Source organism: Salvelinus alpinus, chromosome 33 (assembly GCF_045679555.1).
Source record: "Salvelinus alpinus chromosome 33, SLU_Salpinus.1, whole genome shotgun sequence".
NCBI lineage: Eukaryota > Metazoa > Chordata > Actinopteri > Salmoniformes > Salmonidae > Salvelinus > Salvelinus alpinus.
The window spans coordinates 17,017,858-17,041,782 of NC_092118.1; the positions used below are offsets into that span (position 1 = coordinate 17,017,858).

The 23,925-nt window shown below is 44.6% G+C and overlaps 1 protein-coding gene and 1 long non-coding RNA gene across 5 annotated transcripts in view; both read right to left on the minus strand.

Moving 5' to 3' along the window:
- Positions 1 to 3,193: 3,193 nt before the first annotated feature.
- On the minus strand, positions 3,194 to 8,547 carry LOC139563246 (uncharacterized). 2 transcript variants are annotated; one of them, XR_011672516.1, is made up of 3 exons: positions 8,400 to 8,547; positions 6,062 to 6,115; positions 3,194 to 4,621 (listed from the first exon to the last, which is right to left on the minus strand). It is a non-coding gene; the product is annotated as an uncharacterized lncRNA (long non-coding RNA). The 2 variants fall into 2 exon arrangements; XR_011672515.1 differs by lacking the exon at positions 8,400 to 8,547 and having other exon boundaries at positions 6,062 to 8,330.
- A 4,434-nt stretch (positions 8,548 to 12,981) lies between these two features.
- LOC139563327 (myotubularin-related protein 13-like) overlaps positions 12,982 to 23,925 on the minus strand; it is a 196,483-nt gene continuing 185,539 nt past the window's right edge. For all 3 annotated transcript variants that reach the window (XM_071381953.1, XM_071381952.1, XM_071381951.1), the window contains 11 exons: positions 22,552 to 22,728; positions 21,918 to 22,019; positions 18,362 to 18,547; positions 17,232 to 17,358; positions 16,785 to 16,915; positions 15,591 to 15,815; positions 15,397 to 15,504; positions 14,989 to 15,179; positions 14,747 to 14,834; positions 14,520 to 14,651; positions 12,982 to 14,364 (listed from right to left, as the gene is read on the minus strand). In XM_071381953.1, coding sequence (XP_071238054.1) covers positions 14,266 to 14,364; positions 14,520 to 14,651; positions 14,747 to 14,834; positions 14,989 to 15,179; positions 15,397 to 15,504; positions 15,591 to 15,815; positions 16,785 to 16,915; positions 17,232 to 17,358; positions 18,362 to 18,547; positions 21,918 to 22,019; positions 22,552 to 22,728 — 1,566 coding nt within the window. In that variant the 3' untranslated portion in view covers positions 12,982 to 14,265. The remainder of the gene's footprint in view (positions 14,365 to 14,519; positions 14,652 to 14,746; positions 14,835 to 14,988; positions 15,180 to 15,396; positions 15,505 to 15,590; positions 15,816 to 16,784; positions 16,916 to 17,231; positions 17,359 to 18,361; positions 18,548 to 21,917; positions 22,020 to 22,551; positions 22,729 to 23,925) is intronic.

The window sequence follows — 23,925 nt, forward strand, 5'->3', positions numbered from 1 at the left end:
GAATATGCAGATAGATTATACAAGTGGTTAGGCATTTTCAACACACAACTGTTAATAAAAACTAGAAGAGAAGTAGTCAATTTCTCCTCAACCCTCAACCATGAAAGACTATCATCCATGTTGTTGATGTTAGTTCTGTGTGCGCAGTTCAGGGCAGTAGCGATGCGTGGGTAAAATCACTGGGGAAGCCAAGCTAGAAAGAAAAGCCATTTTACAACCCATGTGTTGTGATAATTGCGTTGTTTGATCTATAACCTGTTAGTTCATATGCCTTGCGACTGTGATGTATAGGCCAAAGGCTGAGACAATAAGAAGACACAGTGGCAGGCCAAATTCAACCACACCTTTGTTTCATCACAAAACCAGAGAGCAACCTCAGTCTGGTCAAGTCCACATAGCATATTGCATGTAACAAACAGTTACATGACCTACAGCATGGTCAAGCAAGTTAGTGTTTCCGACATTTTCAGACTACTAAACAACTATTGATTTACAACCCCGGAGAGTAAGTCCGGGGCAAGTCGCAAAGAAAACAGGAGCTGCCTCCACTTTCCCAGCACCATTTCAACTTCAACATCATCAAGTCACCTAGGCTTAGCCTAAGACAGTGACAACTAAAAGATAGCAAAAACAATTTAGCCCAATAAATGTAAGCTAAATATGATATGGCTGTCCATGGTTCTGATTTCTGTGGGTGTATGTGCGTGCGCGCAAGTAGAAAAACATGTTCACTCACCCTACTTGTAGAGAAACGCCAATGCCATTCGCCTCTCTTTCATGTTGAATAAACTGTCTATCACTCTGTCATACAGTACACGCTTTCATTTTTAGTTGTCCTTGGCTACCTGGCTAAAATGCTTGCTCGCTAGCTTAACTTCCTTTCATGGGCAACGTTAGCTAGTTAACATTAGCCTTCTACATCTAGCTACATATTGAACTTACCGCTCAGACCAGGGGCACAATATATTAATTTATGGTTGGATCAGAATTGCCGTTATAATCATTAGCCTGTACAGAGAATTAAGTAAAACCACAAATCCAACTCCCTATCTCCATCCATGGCTAATTTAGCAAAGGGACAATTTTAGCTAGCTAGCTAGCCACTGGAGGACAACAAAACAACTGTTCTGCCTGCGACTATGGAACCCTGACCTGTCCACCGGACGTGCTACCTGTCCCAGACCTGCTGTTTTCAACTCTCTAGAGACCGCAGGAGCGGTAGAGATACTCTTAATGATCGGCTATGAAAAGCCAACTGACATTTACTCCTGATTATTATTTGACCATGCTGGTCATTTATGAACATTTGAACATCTTGGCCATGTTCTGTTATAATCTCCACCCGGCACAGCCAGAAGAGGACTGGCCACCCCTCATAGCCTGGTTCCTCTCTAGGTTTCTTCCTAGGTTTTGGCCTTTCTAGGGAGTTTTTCCTAGCCGCCGTGCTTCTACACCTGCATTGCTTGCTGTTTGGGGTTTTAGGCTGGGTTTCTGTACAGCACTTCGAGATATTAGCTGATGTACGAAGGGCTATATAAAATAAACTTGATTTGAACACAAAGAGATGCAACAATTCAAGTTGTTTCTGTTAATGACGTATACTCTCGATGTGATTGGAGTGAAGCCAAATCCAAACTGGCTTCCCTTGACACTTTTTGTGCCAGGACCATTCACATTTGAGCTCAATGCTGATTGGGTATTATTTTATACTATTTTATATCAAGGGAGGCCAAATGCTCGCTGGCTTCCCTTTCATTCGATGCCACCGGAGGCAAAGTCATTCTCTTTTTGACCAGACACCATCAGAAAGATGGCCTACACATACAGAGACAGAGAGGCGCTGTTTCACTCACTCTGAAGCTTTCTCCAGTGAGATATATTCAGCCTCTTGTGAATTGAAGGACAATTCTGAAACACAGAGTGACGAAAGATAATAATTTTTCTTAGTGAATTTATTGGGGAAGCCTGGCTTCCCTTGGCATCCATGAATACACGCCACTGGTTAAGGGCAAGGCGTGCTGCTTGGTTTTGAGCCAGTTGCAGCTTTGCTAGGTCTTTGCTGCATCTGACAATATTACTGGACAGGGATCAAGATTGGACAAAAATGCAAATTAATTACTTAAAAATCATACAATGTGATTTTCTGGATTTTTGTTTTCGATTCCGTCTCTCATAGTTGAAGTGTACCTATGATAAAAATTACAGACCTCTACATGCTTTGTAAGTAGGAAAACCTGCAAAATCGGCAGTGTATCAAATACTTGTTCTCCCCACTCTATTTGCATGCTGAAAGTCAGTAGTTAACCTTTAAAAAAAAGTACAAAGTACACAATTCTCTCCATCAGTTTACAAAGAACAGGCAGCCAACTGATTGGGCGGCTGTTAGAGCCAGCAAAGGGTGCTTTACTATTTATGATTTTTTTTGCAACATCATGGATGGATGCTGCTTGATCTGTTCCTACTGCAGAGTGGGGACAGTCTTACAACCCTAATATGCTTATTTGACAATCACTACATCCCACAAACTTCCACAACCTCGGCACAAACACGCATAGGGGACATAAAAAAGCTACTGTGTGATGTGAGTGATGTGGTGTGATGTGAGTCTAATTGGCAACTTCTCCATACACATTTTTTTACACTGTGTTATCTGTGTCACTTTCATAGGCCATGCAATGAGTCATCACTCATGCCCTTTTTGGTATGCATTCAATTTCTCTGGAGTCGAGCAGTGGAGAGATGTTTAATAGTCTGTTTAATGTCTAAAACACACAAGTTTAGTCTCATAGACATACTGTATGACAGGCAGCCCCTCTGTCTCAATGATGTGCTTGTACATGGAATGACTCTGCCAGACAGTATAATGAGTGATTATGACTAATACATGATGACATATACCTTGAGGTCAAAGACAGGTTGGCCGACAGGTAGACAGGTAGCCCCTCCCTGTAGATCGAAGGCAGGACTCAATTGGCTGATGACAGCCACAGGATCGATGGAGAACTAACTGATCAGAGTTTATCAGTTTTCTTTAAAGGACAGCGCCATCTACAAAAAGAAAATGAGGTTCCAGCTGCCATCACTTACAGCAGGAGTGGGCAAACTTTTTGGCTTGAGGACCACATCGAGATTTCGAAATTGGCTGGAGTTTTTTAAACCCCAAATAATAATTTCTAAAAAACAACCACAAAAAAAGTGTTCAATATTTATTTTTATACAAAATCCATCGCGGGCCAAACTCTGATTTAGTGTAATCCACAACATATGTCACAATAACTCACAATTGCACGTATATTGATCTTCATGTATTGTTTTGGATAGAATTGCCCAAAAAATTGATATGACATGTTTTGTGAGAGGGAAGAGGGTGTACAGATCAGATCATACAGAATATCCCCCTTTTAAAAATATCTTATTTACTGACCTCCTTACAGTAAGTATTGTACTATTTTATAACAGAGACAGCGGAAAATACAGATAGTAGTAGTAGGCATAAAGACAAAAGGTTTCAAAATCCCGTCACCATGGGGGTATGTGTGGTCCAGAGTCAGAAACGTTACCGCTGCACAATACTCCGGCACAATACAGTAGAATCTAGATAACTTGGATTCTGTTGGATCCCCTAGCCCTAGCCCTAGCCTCAATCACAACCCTAACTCTAACCCTAGCATCATGTCCACATCCCAGTTCAACCCTAACCTTAGCCTCAACCACAAGCTCCACCGTAAAGCTAACCCTGACCCTAATCCTAGCTTCATGTTCACATCCCGGTTCAACTCTAACTCCAGGTAGCTGCAGGTAACTGCACCTAACTGTTATTGACTCAGAGAGAGCATTGCTTGATGTTTGTTCCTTTGATAATTGGTGAAACTGCTGTGAAAACAATGAATATGATTAACTTTTGTCTGAAAGTGAGCAGTAACTATACATTAATGTGTGATTATAAAAATAAAAATAAATGTTGGTGAAAAGCATTTCTTGCTGCAACTCCATGAATACAAATGATCTGTGAGGCTTTGTGACCACTAGGTGTCATTATTGGCACGAATAAGCAAGCACCAGGCTCAGTATAACATGGAATCTAAATAAGACAATGGTCAGAACATGGTTTGTGTTCACTGAAGGTAGCAAAGGGATTTGGTGCATTAGGCCTGTGCAAGTTCAACAGTAATGACTTATGACCTGTTCTGAATGCTTTAAAATGTCTGTTTCTTGACAGTAAACCTATTATGTGTCAAAATGACTTAGATAATATAGTACCCAACATATTAGGGAGTTTACCTGCAGTTTGACTCATGGTTTTGCTTGGTCCTTTGGGCTGCATAACACATCTAGCTGATGTTGAAACACATCTTCCCAAATTAATATCCTGATGCATTTTTGTCTCATCATGATTACTGGCTGCTTCTTAAAAAGGTCATTTTTTTGCATCTTGGAAACCAATACTTAGTAATGAATGAGTGGAGAGGAGCACACTCCATCCGTGGCCCTGCCAGGTCTGAGTCTTCCAGGCCAGCGATTGTTTTCTCCCTGTCAGAGGTTTAGTGTGTCTCCACCCGGGCCGCCATGAGCCGGATTCTGCCGGAGTCTGCCGGACCCACTGGGGCATTGCTGGTGACTCCTGCAGGGGAAAATGCATGAAAGTCAAAGGGTGTCCTTTCCACACCCCTCTGAAGGGGGATACTAGGAGACAGCCAGGCGCTGGGCCTGGACACAGCTGTGCTGTGAGGAGGACCTCCAGATGTGGCCTGGCTTGTCTTTACTGGCTGTTTCCCTAATTCATATCTAGGCCTGTCCCTCAGTCAGTCTGTAGGATCCCTAACCAGTCACTACAATCTGTGTTTGGGTTTAAACACTGTCATTTTCTAATATGATTATTATTTAACCAGGTAGACCAGTTGAGAAGAAGTTCTCATTTACAACTGCGACCTGGCTAAGATAAAGCAAAACAGTGCGACAAAAAACAACAACACAGAGTTCCACGTGGGATGAACAAAAGAACAGTCAATAGCACAATAGAAAAATCTATATACAGTGTGTGCAAATGGAGTAAGGAGGTAAGGCAATAAATAGGCCATAGTAGTGAAGTAATTACAATTTAGCAAATTAACACTGTAGTGATTGATGTGCAGATGATGATGTGCAAGTAGAAATACTGGTGTACGAAATAGCAAAAAAAGTAAATAAAAACAATATAGGGATGAGGTAGGTAGTTGGATGGGCTATTTACAGATGGGCTGTGTACAGCTGCAGCAATTGGTAAGGTGCTCAGATAGCTGATGCTTAAAGTTAGTGAGGGAGATATAAGTCTCCAACTTCAGCGATTTTTGAAATATTTTCCAATCATTGGCAGCAGCGAACTGGAAGGAAAGGCGGCCAAAGAGGTGTTGGCTTTGGGGATGAGTTTGATATTTTACTTTCCCAGCAAAACTGTGTGTTGCCAGGACATGGACCAGGCCATTACTGTGTGAATACTTAGGCTGGGATGATGGATGAGATCAGACAGACTCAAACAGATACAGACTGAGGTTTACATTTTGTGACTGTTGATGGCTATTCCACTTTAATTATATACAGTAAGTCTATCCTACTGCCGCTCTGTTGCCCATGTCATCCATGTCTGAAATATGAGTCCTCTAAAATGTATCTTGCCCATTAATAATTATAGGAAAACAAACCTCTTGCTTTTATGTTCAAATTGGTCAAATAGAAAAATGCTCTGTATTATTTGCAACCATCTCATGACCTATTCCCAGACTCTCTCATGACCCTCTGAAGTCTAAGGGACGCCAATGTTGCTTTTGAGGTTTGAATTATTGCTTGGGCTTCAAACAGAAAAGATATATGGTAAGTTCCCCAAACTACTGTATCCCAGGCATCAGTTAAAAAGCATGTTGATAAAGTCGCTAGTTATCATAAACCATGTACAGCTACAATGATGCATCATTTAAGCAGCACACATGACATGCAGGGCCCAGGTCTCTTTATCAAGAATGGGAATACGGCACAATAACATCACTGTGTTCCTGGCATCTGACAGGGGAGGCGCCCTCATACACACCTTTCTGCCCCCCTCTCTTCACTGGAGCGTCTCCTCCTTCCCGTCTGGAGTCAGCTGTAACAGAGAAGGACTGTTAAACTATCTGAAACTATCATATGTGGGCATCAGATGCAGCCAGCATCCATGCTCCCAATGGGGGCCTTGACATCACGCGGCAGACAGTTCATCCCAAGGCCAGAGGGTCAGGATTGACAACAATGACAGGGATCCAATGCACCAATCTGACAACTACTACTACCACACGCCAGTCAAGGCCATCAATAGAGATAGGGACCTGCACTAGCTTGGGCAACAGACAACACATACAAATACAGGCCTGTGCTCTCACTCAGAAACTGAAACTCCAGTTCTTGGTTGTCACATCAACCTGGAATGTGGCGCATCAAAAGATAATGCTACAAATTACACCAGCTCCATTTACGGCATGGTTTGTTTGTATGATTGGCCATCATTCAAATAATATACTTCAAGGCTTTGTCTTTCACAATGATGAAGTTTGAATCAGATTGCTGGGTCCCTGTGAGTTTAACTTTTTCTGTAAACCTTTTTATTTTTGTCCTAAACACAATGACTGATGGGATCCAGCAGTAAATGGACAAACACCACTACACACAAACATGTTCTTCCTTAAATAATGTTTTACAACACCGTTTTTGGACCCAATGTTTAATTGCCTATTAATAGATTTGATGCTAACGTTTATCCAGTTAAAAGTTATTGGATTTGGCTATTTCAGCTACACCCGTTGCTGACAGGTGTATACAATCAAGCACACAGCCATGCAATCTCAATAGACAAACATTGGCAATAGAATGGCCTTACTGAAGAGCTCAGTGACTTTCAACCTGGCAGCGTCATAGGATGCCACCTTTCTAACAAGTGAGTTTGCCAAATTTCTGCCCTGCTAGAGCTGCCCCAGTCAACTGTAAGAGCTGTTTTTGTGAAGTGGAAACGTCTAGGAGCAACAACGTCTCAGCCGCGAACTGTTTGTCGGGAGCTTCATGAAATGAGTTTCCATGGCCGAGCAGCCATGGAAACTTTGCCACCATTGGACTCTGGAGCAGTGGAAACACGTTCTCTGGAGTGATGAAACACGCTTCACCATCTGGCAGTCCGAAGGACAAATCTGGGTTTGGGGGATGCCAGGAGAACGCTACCTGCCCCAATGCATAGTGCCAACTGTAAAGTTTGGTGGAGGAGGAATAATGGTCTGGGTCTGTTTTAAATGGTTCGGGATAGGCACCTTAGTTCCAATGAAGGGAGATCTTAACACTACAGCATACAATGACATTCTAGATGATTCTTTGTGGCAACAGTTTGGGGAAGGCCCTTTCCTGTTTCAGCATGACAATGCCCCCGTGCACAAAGCGAGGTCCATATAGAAACAGTTTGTCGAGATTGGCGTGGGAGAACTTGTCTGGCCTGCACAGAGCCCTGACCTCCAGCCCATCAAAGCGAGCCAGGCCTAATCGCCCAACATCAGTGCCTGACCTAATTCATGCTCTTGTGGCTGAATGGAAGCAAGTCCGCACAGCAATGTTCCAACATCTAGTGGAAAGCCTTCCCAGAAGAGTGGAGGCTGTTATAGCAGCAAAAGGGGGACCAACTCCCTATTAATGCCCATGATTTTGAGATGTTCGACGAGCTGGTGTCCACATATGCTTGGCCATGTAGTGTATCTAGCAAAGATGCAGCTGGCTCAAAACAGAGCAGCACACCTTGCCCTTAACTGAACATACAGAACATTTGAACATGTGGGGACAGCAGACTGGGATAAGGAAAGATTGAATACGCCCGTAAACACACCAGCCATCTGGTCTGCGCATACTCTGAGGACACGGCTAGGGATACCATTTGGGCCGGCAGCCTTGCGAGGGTTAACACGTTTAAATGTCTTACTCATGTCGGCCACAGAGAAGGAGAGCACACAGTCCTTGGTAGCGGGCCACGTCGGTGGCACTGTAATATCATCAATGCGGGCAAAGAAGGTGTTTAGTTAGTCTGGAAGCAAGACGTCTGTGTCCGTGACGTGGATGGTTTTATTTTTGTAGTCCGTGATTGTCTGTAGACCCTGCCACATACGTCTCGTATCTGAGCTGTTGAATTACGACTCCACTTTTTGTACTGACATTTCGCTTGTTTCATTGCCTTGCGGAGGGAATAACTACAGTTTTTATTCTGCCATAATCCCAGCCACCTTTCCATTGTTAAATGCGGTGGTTCGCGCTTTCAGTTTTGCACGAATGCCGCCATCTATCCACGGTTTCTGGTCAGGGTAGGTTTTAATAGTCACAGTGGCTACAACATCTCCTATGCACTTCCTTATAAACTCACTCACCGAATCAGCGTATACGTCGATATTATTCTCTGAGGCTACCCGGAACACGTCCCCACATGACATGCCACCAGGCGTTTCTTCACAGTCCCCATGTCCAAAACTAATTCACGGCAACGCACAGTATTATACAGAGCCATGAACGCATGGAACTCCCTTCCATCTCCAATTACTCCAGCAAACAGCAAAAGTACCTTTAAAAACAGGTTAAACAACATTTCATGGAACGGCGGTGACTGAGGGGACACACACCAACACACGTACACACCAACACACATTATTTTGTTGTATTGTTTGTATATTGCTGTATTTGAAATGTGTGAACGTCGTTGTCCATCAGTGTTTTGTCACTTGTCATGTGTTGTGTTTTTGTGGACACCAGGAAGAGTAGGTGCTGCTTCAGCAAAGGCTAATGGGGATCCAAATAAACAAATAAAAATAATATCCAGATCTGAAAAATGCAGGCACGTGATTCAGCAGGGATTCAGGCCGTTCTCAGTACTCACCGTCGGGGAATGGAGGACTTCATCTCTGTGACTTAATTGCACAAGCCTCTACATTCCAAATATAAGGCAACAATATCTCTGACCTGTCTAACCCCATGTGTCTTAAAGAACCTTAATACCCGCATCCAGTTTATCTGACGCCTGTCCAACAGATTCTCATCTCAATAGATTTGAAATGGGAACATTCTTTCGGATGGTCTGGTAATTAATAAATATCTTGCAGATGCCTGGTTTCTGGTTGAAATGTCTTCCCAGAGTGACCTCACAGCTCTGACTAGTGCACATGTTGGACCCTGGGCTCCGTAGGGTAGAAGTTAGGGTCACTGACAACGTGGGTGGATTGACATAAGTACATGGATGGCCTCAGACAAATGACACCAAGTGGGCCGAGGAAAAGCCAACACAGCAAACTCTTGTCTTACCCCCCAAAGCCAAGGAGAATCTGCCTGTCATGGCTATAAATTAACATTAAAATCATGCTCCAAATAGGGGTGAGGTCCAGATAAGATCATCCCATGACTGTCCTAATGATTCACAAACATGATTCCCCTGAACTAAACTGACAAGTCGTGGCTTTGTTATATGGTATATTCTCATCCTTTCTGAAGAGCGGAAATGAATTGCCCAGAGTTGAGATCAATGGTGGGAGGAGTATTTTGTGAGTGTTGGAGCAGGTGCATTGTGAGGGCCAAAGCCCCCTGAAACTATTGGGTTCTCAGAACTGTGAATCGCCCATGTACAATCCTGGGTCACACTGAAATAGCCAGTTTTGGTTAGTAGTAAACTACTAGAAGTAATTTCATCACAGTTTGCTGTAGCTTAGTGGTAGTTGAACTAAATAAAAATCTTGGTAGTGTTTTCAGTAGTTCATACATTTTTTACCATGCAGCAGTGTAGCTGACTTCTGGAATTACACAATACTTTTTTTGCAGAAAGAAAATATGGGTAAAGTAGTAGGCAAGATTTTATTTTTCTAAATCTGACCTGCCTAACTCTCACTTGAAACATTGTGTTTATTAGGCTAAATTATATATTCTAACATCTGACTCCAAAGTGATCTGACCTTGCAACTTCAGATTTAGGTATGATAATTTAGTTTGGATGTAGTAAACTACTTTTCAAAGTAACTTTAGTTAACTAAACTATAAGTTTCTTAAGGGTAGCTTTAGTGTAGCTCAACTTCTTCCAGGACATAGCCCACATTGCTGATGTGCCCTGTAAACGAAAAACAGCCATGGGGACTTGGGGATTTGGGAGGCCAATAAAAAACATTTGTTTTGCATTTATCGCCTGCCAGTCGATAGGGAGTTATTTTTAGGTTCATAGTCCTACAATTATAACTTATATTTAGAATTAATTTCTTGGGATCGGAGCAAGAACTGTAACTATGACACTAGATATGATCAAAATGAATCAGAATCTTGAACTTGCAGTAGGTTTTGATTTCCATTCTAATTCAAGGGATTATTCTCCTAAACCACCAGGACTAATTACTATGAGCTAATGTGGAAAACATTCAGAATGCACAAAACCATAATGATATCTTACAGTATTATATAACTTTACAATTAAACACCGTTTGTCTCAACAGTTGCAGCACAAATAATCTTTTTTTTTGTTGCACCTTTTGCCAGTGCCTTCGGAAAGGATTCAGACCCGTTTAATTTTTTCACATTTTGTTATGTTACAGCCTTATTCTAAAATGTATTAAATTGTCCCCCCCCTCCATCTACACACAATACCCCATAATGACAACGCAAAAACAGGTTTAGATTTTTTTGCAAATGTATTAAAAATAAAAAACAGAAATACCTTATTTGCTGTGAGACTTGAAATTGAGCTCAGGTGCATCGTGTTTCCATTGATCATCCTTGAGATGTTTCTACAATTTGATTGGACTCAACCTGTGGTAAATTCAATTGATTGGACATGCTTTGGAAAGGCACACACGTGTCTATGTATGGTCCCACAGTTGACAGTGCATGTCAGAGCAAAAACCAAGCCATGAGGTTGAAGGAATTGTCTTAGAGCTCCGAGACAGGATTGTGTCAATGCAGAGATCTGGGGAAGGGTATGCAAAAATGCAGCATTGAAAGTCCCCAAGAACACAGTGGCCTCCATCATTAAATGGAAGAAGTTTGGTACCATCAAGACTCTAGAGCTGGCTGCCCGGTCAAACTGAGCAATCGTGGGAGTAGGGCCTTGGTCAGGGAGGTGACCAAGAACCCGATGGTCACTCTGACAGAGCTCCAGGATCTTCCAGAAGGACAACCATCTCTGCAGCACACCACCAATCAGGCCTTTATGGTAGAGTGGCCAGACAGAAGCCACTCTTCAGTAAAAGGCACACAGCAGCCCATTTGGAGTTAGCCAAAAGGCACCTAAAGAACTCTGACCATGAGAAACAAGATTGAACTCTTAGGCCTGAATGCCAAGCGTCACGTCTGGAGGAAACCTGGCACCATCCCTACAGTGAAGCATGGTGGTGGCAGCAGCATGCTGTGGGGATATTCTTCAGTGCAGGGACTGGAAGACTAGTCAGGATCGAGGAAAAGATGAACGGAGCAAAGTGCAGAGAGATCCTTGATGAAAACCTGCTCCAGAGCGCTCAGGACCTCAGACTTCTTTCATTGTAGAATGATGGAGGCCACCATGTTCTTGGGGACCTTCAATGCTGCAGACATTTTTTGGTACCCATCTGTGCCTTGACACAACCCTGTCTTGGAGATCTATGGACAATTCCTTCGACCTCGTGGCTTGGCTTTTGCTCTGACATGCATTGTCAACTATGGGACCTTTACAAATAATTTCCAATCAATGGATTTGTAGAAATCAAGTTGTAGAAAATCTCAAGGATGATCAGTGGAAACAGGATGCATCTGAGCTCAATTTCGAGTCTCATAGCATAGAGTCTGAGTACTTATGTAAATAAGGTATTTCTATTTTTTATACTTTTTCAAAAATGTTTAATAACCGGTTTTTGCCTTGATATTGTGTGTAGATCAATGAGGAACATTTTAGAATAAGGCTGAAACGTAACAAAATGTGGAAAAAGGGAATGGTTCTGAATACTTACTGAATGCACTGTATACTGTTGCATCTGGAGAATTGTGTAACATTAACAAGGCCTCATGTCCTGCTCAGCCTCATGTAATAGATTATTTACTAACACAGACAATCTATTTGTGAAATAGTCATAGAACAGTCAATGAACTACAATCACAGCGGTGAACCAGTGAGTTTGGATTCATCATCGTCCTGTTGAGTGAGTCTTAAACCACTAACTCCTTAAGGGACTGAGCAGTCCCAACGGCTCCATTCCTGAAAATCCAACCGGATCCCCACTTCCGCCTCATCCGTCTCGTCATGGGCGGAGGCGTAAATCCACTCCTCCAGGGGGCAGCTAAATATGGAGAAACCTGCCAGAGGAGCGTCTGTCCAGATGTTAGCCAGCACTGCACCTGCTCGCAGTACAAGCCAGCTGGGAGAGAGTGCTCAGGATCAGGAACATGTCCACAATGTCTTCTAGAGAACTTCAGTTTAGGGCTTTCCCGCCTTCCTGCTGTGGGACAGGTCTCTCCAGGACCAGGAGTGCCTTCGAGTCTCGCCAAGCAGACGCCAGTGGCTCTGTGTTGGGTTTCTCGCCCAGTTCCTTACTTATTGTTGGAAGTGAAACATCCTTGCCAAACCCGGTTTTTGGCTCGGGCCATATGAACTATTCTGCTGCAGTGGTGTCTGCTTACCTTTCATGAGAAAAGAGAGACTATTTTTAACAAGAGGAGAGGCTCATAACAAGCCAAACCTATTTCAAGTGGCTTAGATTAGGTTCAGGTTTGTTCCCTATATCTTGTAACCTATTATCTGCAAATAAATGAGGTATTTTGCAACCTACAATAGAGACTTACTGGCGCCAGAGTATGCTCTCATCCCTTTTAGATGTAGGTGACATCTAAAGGGCTATTATTGTCAGATTGAAAAAAACACTCGTCAGTAGCCACATAATTCATAATTTGTAAATTCTCTTAATCTCAAATATGCAGCCGTCATATCTACTGTAAAATAATCACACTAATCATCAGTCTAGTTCAAGTACTCTTGATTTATAAACAAAACCAAACATTAGTATCAATGCAAAACATGGTACAAAAGATACAGTAACATATAGCTTCTGAAATGACTTTGATGCTGTTTTTTGCTTTGTTCTCTCAAACTGGAAGATGCAGACAACAGATGAAACAAACACTGTCTGATGGATTGATTTAAAAGTCCTTAACACAGAGCCTTTCTGGATATTCTGAGAAGGAGTCGACTCTTCTTCATCTAAAACACAGTGGCTCAGTCAGTCTCATCAAAGATAGGAAACAAGGTTACTATATTGGCACATAAGACATGGTCTTATTACAGTTACGGCTAGAAAAGCATACACACGTTATATATAAAAAATATGAAATATCACATGAGTATTTACATAAAACATTAAGCCACCACACTTTAACAACATGAGTTACTCTTTTAATAAAAAAAATAATTTACATCACAAGAACAAACAAACTGTTATCCATGAGTCAAAACATTCATAGTGTATGTTAAAAATAGAGGACATCACTAAAATATAAAATGTCAGGAAAATGTTTTGAACTTTAGTGTGTTTTTTCTCTCTTCCAATTTGTCTTGATAAGGTCCTTATGTACATCATTATAAAGTCATGCCTTTTGCCTGGCTGTTCGCTTCAGTTAGAAAATCTATCATTCTATATGGAGTGCATATTATAGAACTAAGTGCAAACAAATTGCCTTGTCACATTGTGCATTTTCAAAACCTCCGTTTTTGGTGGTTTATACCTTTCGTCAAGCAGCAATACCTTTTCCTCATTGTAAAATATCTGATATAAATTCTCTTGTATGTTTTATATATCTTCGTTTATATATTGAACCCACAGTTTAAAAATGGCCAGTGCTATTGCTTTTATCTATTTACAACTGAAATGGCATAAACTATCCTTAGTAGTGCTCAGGCATCCGTTTCAGCCATTTACTTTTCACTATAAGTGTTGATCCCTGTAGCAGTAACAAGGAATAGTACAGAGAGAGCTGATGGCAGAGACCGGGGCACATTAATCAACTTGTGACGACTGCCTGAAGTCCTGCAAGGCAGCAGGATGGATGGATGGATGGCATAGCCTCCACTAACAGGCACTTAGATCACTGTGGTCCTCATGGTAAAGCCACTCCCATGGTGACTGAGCTGAATATGTACTGTATATATGTGCCCACAGTCTCTGCTCTCAGCCACCTTGCTGCACTTAGTGTTAATGCTGTGACCTGACCACATCCCGACCACGCCCTGGCTGGGGAGTTCAGAGGTCACGCGTCGGAGATGCAGCTCTGGATCTTATCCATCCACTGATGGGCGCTCTGGGCATCCGAGGCGCAGAAGTTGTACACTCGCTTGGTGGTCTTCAGCTGGAATGACAACACCCAACCAACAGTTAAACAGTGACAGGAGAGGTGGGATGTGACATACAGAGCCTGATAATGCCTTGGCTGGAGGGTATTCTACCACAGAACACAGAAAAGATCACAGGCAGACAGAGGAATGGAGAAACAGAGAGACTCACGTCGAAGAAGGCCTTCTCACTGATGTGTTTAGGAGCTCCTATGGTGGGGGTGGCGATCAGAGCTGACTCCACCTCCGCCAGGTCAATGTGGCCCCGGCAGTTAGTGTCCTCTCCCGTGTCGTAGTACCTCAGCTGGGACAACACACACACATATAACACCTCTGGCATAGGAGTGGAGACTACCTGGAACAGACTGGTAACAACATGCAACATGCTGTAATACTTACTTGGTGTTTTGTAATGTCCAAAACAAACCAGCGAGGTTTCCATCCTTTCAGCAGTGCTCCTCGTTTGTACAGAATCCCCTCAAATGATCTGAAAAACACACCATTAAGATGAATTTAAAACATCTGCTTGGTAGAGAGATTCTGTCTGTGTCAACGCTTTACAGAAGAGTTGGGTGAGGAAACAGGAGTAATTGTAAGTCCTGGCCCTGTTTTCCGTCTCAGTGCTGGGAGTGGAGACCCACCTGTTTTCCTCATTCTTGGGGGTGAACTGGTTGTAGAGTGTGGCAGCCCGGCGGTTGACCCCGTTAGTGGCAGTGGGGCTGCTGTCCTCCCCCAAGCCAGTGTCAGGCAGGTGCAGTATGGAACGTCTCTGGAACGCCTGCAGACTGGACGTGGGGATCAGCCCCGAGGTGGACGCAGACTGCTTGCGGAGCTGCAAAACAGACAAGACAGATGGAATAAGAAAAGCCATGAAACATTAGTCAAAACATCTTCCCGATGGTCTGTGTCACAGATTGACGAATCAAACAATGCTGTCTAGCTGAACCTTCCAGTAAACAAGACCTGACTTCAGGTTAAGTAAGGTCTATGGGAAACAGGAGTCAGGGGAAAAGGAGAAAACATAGGAAAGTGTGTTGTTTTTGTCTTACATTTCCCTCCTGTTTGAGGTCCTCCTGGATGCTGACTCGGACCCTCTCCAGAGTGGCCTGCCACCTCTCTGGTGCTTGGCTCATCTCCCCCTCCAGCCGCTCTATGTCCTGCAACAACAACAGGGCTCTCATCAGTATCAGGTACATAGCCAGGCATGGATAACATCATCCCAACTCAGATTTATAGAACTCACAGCCAGGAGCTTGGTGATGGCATCAGGCTGGGCGCGCCCCACACTGCTGTAGCAGGGCCACACGATCCTCCTCTTGCTGGTGGCAATGGTGTCTGTCTCCTCCATGCTCTCTGACCTGACAGCCAGCATCCTCCAGTCATAGGACGGGCCTGTGCACAGGGTCTCCCCCGTGAAGAAGTCCCACTTCCTCAAAGCAGGGATGCTAATAGAGGGCTTGAGCACCGGCTAAATAACATATGAAACAAAGAAATAACTTATGATAATCTGATATGTTTACACAGATAATACATGAGACAAATATCTATTTTGGCTAGTTTGAAATCAAGTCTGTAGAGTAGAGTTCTTTCCCCAATGATGTGAATCTGTCCAATCTCTCAGTGAGCACACCACTGTCAACAGCCAGTGGGAAAGAATGCTGCCCACCGGACCTAACACTTCCCCGAACACTTAATCACGTCGGGGCCCGGGGTGCACAAACACGCAGGTTATTTTCCTCCACCTCCTACTGATTTATACGCCCCTGGAATAATGGGTACAGCCGCCGCGATTGCTGGCCAGTGGGAAGAGGATTTACGGTTCCCATGAACACAACTAACCCATTGGGATGGACTTTGAAGTTGAAGACCAGACATACACCAAGACAGGGTCAAATAGCAACATCAGAAAGTCCCTGTCAGGGAGTTGGAAGAGGCTAAGCGAGACGCTTCCTTTACGACCACAGATATTAAAAGATCCCAAACAACATTGATAAGAAACTGCTAACAGAGTTCAGCTGGGCTCTCCTGGGCCTGTGACTCACGGTCTTCATCGACATCAACAGTCTGCTACAGAACATTCAGCAGGACTGGGAGAGGGACACTGGAAGGTCATCACAATAAGGCATCATCTGGTGCAAGAGAGTGGCAGACTGGCCATCAATCATTGTGGATGTCATCTGGGAGAGATCTGAACTTTTAGCAGCTGGACTGGCTGCTCTGGAAAGTCTGAAGATCCCTGTGTATCTCTACTGAGGACGTCCAGAACAGGAGAACTTGGGTGTGCGTAAGTGTGAGTCAGTGGGTGAACTAGAGAAAAGGCCATTGGGGATCTGGCTGACATACACAAACAGAATGAAGTACCAACGCTACGTATCAGAGATGGCAGCCAACTTGCTTGGGGAGTTGCAACACACAAGACACACAAACAAGCAGTCACCTCAGCCTCTGTGGGACTGTACAGGTAGTTGAAGAACAGTGGACTCCTCCGGTGCATTCTGCTGATACACTCCCAGATACAGACCCCCCTCCTGGCCTGCTTGTCTCCCGGCTTGTCCTCGAACAATGTGCCTTTTGAAGAGTGAGACAAAGAAGAGGTTGTTCAACAGGCCGAGACACACTACCACTATTAGCTGACAAATCCCTGATCTAAGATAAGATATAGGATCTAGGTAATTTAGAAGTGCTTCACTGCAACATGTCAGTATCCTGAAATACCTGACCCATTACACTATCATTACACAATATCATTTCACAGACAGAACAGTAGTTTCAACACTCTGCTTGTTGAAGCCGGCAACTCTGCCAAAGACTTTAAATACACGTACAGATCTTAACAGCCTTACTGTTAAATCATTCCTTTACACTGTATTTGTACTATACCGACCATGCTCCAGGCGTTCGTAGTCGGAGTCCAGGAGGAAGTTCTTGAAGCGGTTGGAGATGTAGTGGTATGCCAGGAACTTCAGATAGTGCTGATTAAACTCAAACTCCAAAGGGCACTGGTCCTGGATCTGCAATGAGGAGAAATGGCGAGAGAGAAGAGATGGCGAGAGTGCGATGGCGAGAGAGAGAGAAAGGTGACACATTGTGATGGCTGGAGCATGTCCCTGTGTTATGACTACAGATGGGTCCGTTATGACTACATACACTCCCCATTACCGGCAGAATAAAATGGAGACCAGGGAGCAAAGGCCAGTGACTGACATCATCACTCTCAGACAAAAGCTGGGCGAGCTAGAAGGCAGCGGTCCAGCAATGTGCAGCAGCGGCCAAGCGAGAGGACATTGCCGCTCTTTTGCATGTTTTGGGCCACCTGGGCGTACTGGCGAAAACAACAGCTGTTTCTGAGATGAGGAACTTCTATTTTCAGAAACTCATCAAACTCCCTGTTTATCGCACCTCGGCCCCAGAGAACCTCTGTCAGGCCTCCTTGGCAGACACCCCTCCAGTTACAAAAGACAAACTCAGAAACTATGTGTTGATGTAAGTGTATGGGAGTTGGCCTGCCGGACCCTTGGGGAGACAGAAAACACAACGTTCTCTAAAGTTAGCATTTGAGCATGTAAAACTCAATCCACTTCAGCTGCACCCTCCACCCCTCCTCCCCACCCGCCTTCCGAGGAGAGAGACTTTTAATCCCCACAACCGCAATTTTCCCACTCGGTGCTCTTAACACTGAGGAAATGCATAGGGGATGGTGAAAAACACTAGCACGGAAAGCACAGCACTGACCGTGGGGTTCACAGACCATCTGGGCAACAGCCCTGCAGCTGAAACTCCCCAGCGTACAACTCTGTCTAAATTACTTATATGATGGGGGGATTGCAGTACAAAAACTCAACCGAGTCCATAGATAATGACAGCTGAGTCTCTCTCCTCCTCTTCTCTTCTCTGAAGGAATGTGATGAGCTCATGGAGGAGGTATGGTTGGAGGGAGGGAAGGGGTTGAAGAGGGGTGTGGACGGGGGGTAATGAAAGGGGTGTGGGCCTCGGAGGTGGGTGTGCAAGGCTTGCCTGGTGCACGCAGTCCAGGAACTGCAGAAAGATGGGCGTGAAACCACTGCCTTGGCTGCTGGGGGTCAGGTTGGAGCGCTGGCTGAACTTGTGGCCGAAGGACAGCCACTCCTTCTCCAGCAACACCTGGAAGCCCTCCAGAGTCCGGTAGAACGGGTCACTCAGCAGCTGGACCAGGGACACCACCTGTAGGGAGAGAGAAAGGGAGAGGGAGAAAGAGAGAGAACATCGGCAAGAGAGACACCGAGAGAGAGACAACGAGAAAAAGAGAGACAACGAGAGAGAGAGAGAGAGACAACGAGAGACAACGAGAGAGAGAGAGACACGGGGGGAGTTAGAGGGTGGGAATGAAATAAAACTCTTGAAGTCCTTTAAAACTCTGAAGACTGACTAAGCTGCCAACTGTCAATGGCGTGACAAGGACTTCGGAGTTCTGTGACAGAGGGGTAGGTGACGAGGAGAGGTCTCCATTGACCCCGTTTTCCAAAACCATTAACCTCTGTTCTCCCTGGTCTGTGGTTACACTACCTTTCCTGTCTGTGGTTTGAATCCTCTCCATCTATATGCAGTGGGACGGTTCCGGCTGATTTCTGTAAGAGCGTGTCGTCTGACTGCACACATGCTGCCGGCACTTGGCCTGGATCCCTCTCTGTGTCAGCTAACCGATGAACCCTGACGCATGTGGAATGAATGAGGGAAACAGATTGCACTCCCTCTCTAGAGCACCACTGTACCCTCCAAAAAAACAGAGCAGGCTTTGCAGGCTTTCTGGAGTTGGTGAAAAGTCCTCTTCATCACAGCCCAGCAGTCCTCCCCAGTACAGACCTGAGCTCCTAAATGACCATAGCACCATCACTGAAGAGGGGGCTATTAGAAAGGAAAGAGGGGAGAGCGAGAAACACAGGGATCTGCTTCTCCTCTGCTGGGTGTCTGTCTATGAGTTGGTCAGGAGATGAAGAGCCAAGGCATATGGAGCCCATTTCCTGGAGCAAGGCTGATCAGGGCCCACCGTGATGAGCAAGATGTTCTGGGCCTGACACGTGCCAGGCACGGGAAGCGAGGCTACACCAGTGCTTTTACGCTGCAGCCATGGGCTTTACGGGCCCAGTACACATTGGGAGGCCACGCGCACACACACAATGCCATCCCCAATAACACACGCTCACTTAACAGGTCGGCATGGAAAATGTGAGCTCACAGTGCAAAAATGTGACAAAACGCTGAGCGAACAGGAAAAGATGAGGATAAAAACAAGCTTGTGTTTACTCTCCTAAAAAACAGAATCAAGCACTTTCACGACTGAAATCAGCATATAGTGACACAGGGCCCTACAGCCTCAGTATCGTTACACCACATTTCAGCATGGTATACTAGCCTGGTTGTCTGGTAGACTAGTGCCAGAACAACTTTGGAAATAAGTCGTTGAAACTGAAGGCGTAGCTGTGTGTTAGACCTGACAATGTGATGACCTATTATCTGTAAGCGTAGACCAGGGTTGTCAAACTCATGGACTCATGCCATGGAGGCTGCATACAGTCTTCAACGAGGTCTGGAGGGAAAACGCGATATATTTAGTCAAAATTGGCCTCTATAACCATCGTTTTAAAAAGTTCCTACGCTCCCCGACTGTCTAGCTTTCATTTCATTGATATACTACCGTTCAAAACTTTGGGGTCACTTAGAAATGTCCTTGTTTTTTAAAATAACATCAAATTGATCAGAAATACAGTGTAGATATAGTTAATGCTGTAAATGACTATTGTAGCTGGAAACAGCAGATTTTTTAAATGGAATAATTACAAAGGCATACAGAGGCCCATTATCAGCAACCATCACTCCTTTGTTTCAATGTCATGTTGTTAGCTAATCCAAGTTTATAATTTTAAAAGGCTAATTGATCATTAGAAAACCATTTTGCAATTATGTTAGCACAGCTGAAAACTGTTGTTCTGATTAAAGAAGCAATAAAACTGGCCTTCTTTAGACTAGTTGAGTATCTGGAGCAACAGCATTTGTGGGTTCGATTACAGGCTCAAAATGGCTAGAAACAAAGAACTTTCTTCTGAAACTCGTCAGTCTACTCTTGTTTTGAGAAATGAAGGCTATTCCATGTGAGAAATTGCCAAGAAACTGAAGATCCCATACAACACTGTGCACTACTCTCTTCACAGAACAGCGCAAACTGACTCTAACCAGAAGAGAAAGAGTGGGAGGCCCCGGTGCACAACTGAGCAAGAGGACAAGTACATTAGAGTGTCTAGTTTGAGAAACAGATGCCTCACAAGTCCTCAACTGGCAGCTTCATTAAATAGTGCCCGCAAAACACCAGTCTCAATGTCAACAGTGAAGAGGCGACTCCGTTATGCTGGCCTTCTAGGCAGAGTTGCAAAGAAAACGCCATATCTCAGACTGGCCAATATAAAAAAAAGTTTAAGATGGGCAAAAGAACACAGACACTGGACAGAGGAACTCTGCCTAGAAGGCCAGCATCTCGGGGGTCGCCTACCACGTCTTCCCTGTAACGCACAGCGTTGAGATTGCCTGCAATGACAACAAGCTTAGTCCGATGATGCTGTGACACACCGCCCCAGACCATGACGGACCCTCCACCTTCAAATCAATCCTGCTCCAGAGTACAAGCCTCAGTGTTACGCTCATTCCTTCGACAATAAACGTGAATCTGACCATCACCCCTGGTGAGACAAAACCGCTACTCATCATCTAAGAGCACTTTTTGACAGTCCTGTCTGGTCCAGCGACGGTGGGTTTGTGCCCATAGGCGACGTTGTTGCCGGTGATGTCTGGTGAGGATCTGCCTTACAACAGGCCTACAAGCCCTCAGTCCAGCCTCTCTCAGCCTATTGTGGACAATAGGAAGATGAGGAAGATCAGCTGTCCGTCCTGTCTCCCTGTAGCGCTGTCTTAGGTGTCTCACAGTAAGGACATTGCAATTTATTGCCCTGGCCACATCTGCAGTCCTCATGCCTCCTTGCAGCATGCTTAAGGCACGTTCACGCAGATGAGCAGGGACCCTGGGCATCTTTCTTTTGGCCTCTTTAGTCCTAAGTTTTCATAACTGTGATCTTAATTGCCTACCGTCTGTAAGATGTTAGTGTCTTAACGACCGTTCCACAGGTGCATATTCATTAATAGCATGGGAAACAGTGTTTAAACCCTTTACAATGAAGATCTGTGAAGTTATTTGGATTTTTACGAATTATCTTTGAAAGACAGGGTCCTGAAAAAGGGATGTTTCCCATGTTATACACACACACACTTTTTAAATAGATTTTTTTACTCAAACCACCCGTGGGGCTGGATTGGACCTGGGTCCGTATGTTTGACACCCCTGGTGTAGACATTTCACTTGTCAGTTTTAGTCAAGATGTCTCTCTTTTCCTTTTCTTCCCCCTCTCTCCTACCCTCCCCTCCCAGTCCCTCTCTCTCTCCTACACCCAGTCCCCCTCTCTCTCCTACCCACCCTCCTACATCCCCAGTCCCTCTCTTCCACTACTCCTGCTGGGGGAGAGACAGTGTGTGTGTTCGTGAGGCTCACCTGTGTGGTGATGTCCCAGCCATCCTCCAGACTCAGCAGGACGGACGAGCCACTGTCCAGCAGCTCCACCAGAATCAGGGCCAACTGCAGGAGCTTGTGAAGCTGCAGGGAACACACACACACACACACACACACACACACACACACACACACACACACACACACACACACACACACACACACACACACACACACACACACACACACACACACACACACCACACACACACACACACACACACACACACACACACACACTTCATGCCATTAAGCTGTTCCTGTGAAGACGGTGTGGAACCAGAGCAGTGCCTCTCCCAGATAATATTGTTCTGTAGTTTATGACACATTTAATTTAATGCAGGGCCATAGGCTGCGTGGGTCACTATGATAACAATTTGGTGGTTCTCCCATATCTGTTTGTATCGTTATCATTTCCCTTGGAAAATAAGCTTATTGGATGAGGAGAGAATATAGGATGAGGTCAGAGTCACACAGGAAGAACATGGAGAGCACGCCGCTGGCTCGTTCTCACAGATCTCTCACTGAGGGTCAGTGAGTTGTTGTGGAAACCGTAGGAGGGTGTGTATGCATGTGTATTGGTGAGTGTGTGTTTGTGTATTTGATGGGAGCTCACCTGAAGGATCCACTCAGAGTCCTCCAGGGCTTTGAAGAAGGAGTCCTGTGTGTCTGAAGACGTAGCGCTCGGAGCACAGGCCCTCAGCAGCTTCTTAAAGGCACCTTTGATCTGGCGCGTGTCAGCAAAGTCCACAGGCACCAGTTCACAGTTCAGAGTAGAGTCCAGTTTGAAGCCCTGACAAAAGAGGAGAAATGTCATTGAAAATTAACAGTCCCCGAGAGTCAACTATCACAGGTAGACGTAGACATTAAAATAACACTTCAAATTCCTTGGTGTCCACATCAACAACAAACTATCATGGTCCAAACACACCAAGACAGTCGTGAATAGGGCACGACAAAGCCTATTCCCCCTCAGGAAACTAAAAAGATTTGGCATGGGTCCTCAGATCCTCAAAAGGTTCTACAGCTGCAACACCGAGAGCATCCTGACTGGTTGCATCACTGCCTGGTACGACAACTGCTCGGCCTCCGACCGCAAGGCACTTCAGAGGGTAGTGCGTACGGCCCAGTACATCACTAGTGCAAAGCTGCCTACCATCCAGGACCTCTACACCAGGCGGTGTCAGAGGAAGGCCCTAAAAATTGTCAAAGACCCCAGCCACAGACTGTTCTCTCTACTACCGCATGGCAAGCGGTACCGGAGTGCCAAGTCTAGGACAAAAAGGCTTCTCAACAGTTTTTAACCCCAAGCCATAAGACTCCTGAACAGGTAACCAAATGGTTACCCGGACTATTTGCATTGTGTGCCCCCCCAACCCCTCTTTTACACTGCTGCTACTCTCTGTTTATCTTATATGCATAGTCACTTTAACTATACATTCATGTACATACTACCTAAATTGGCCCAACAAACCAGTGCTCCTGTACATTGGCTAACCGGGCTATCTGCATTGTGTCCCACCACCCGCCAACCCCTCTTTTTACGCTACTGCTACTCTCTGTTTATCATATATGCATAGTCACTTTAACGATACCTACATGTACATACTACCTCAATAAGCCTGACTAACAGGTGTCTGTATATAGCCTTGCTACTCTTTTTTCAAATGTCTTTTTACTGTTGTTTTAGTTCTTTACTTATCTACACACACACACTTTTTTTTTCTTCACACCATTGGTTAGAGCCTGTAAGTAAGCATTTCACTGTAAGGTCTACACCTGTTGTATTCGGCGCATGTGACAAATAACCTTTGATTTGATTTGAAAGACTGATTAAAAGACACGTAAAACTGACTGACAAAAATAAAAAAAATGTAAAGCAGAAGACAAAGATAGGGAATATATTAAATACTTGGGACGTACTGTATGAGGTAAAAATAGGGCTTCTGTTATGAAATGAAGTAGAAGTTTCATTTAAGAGACGACTGTC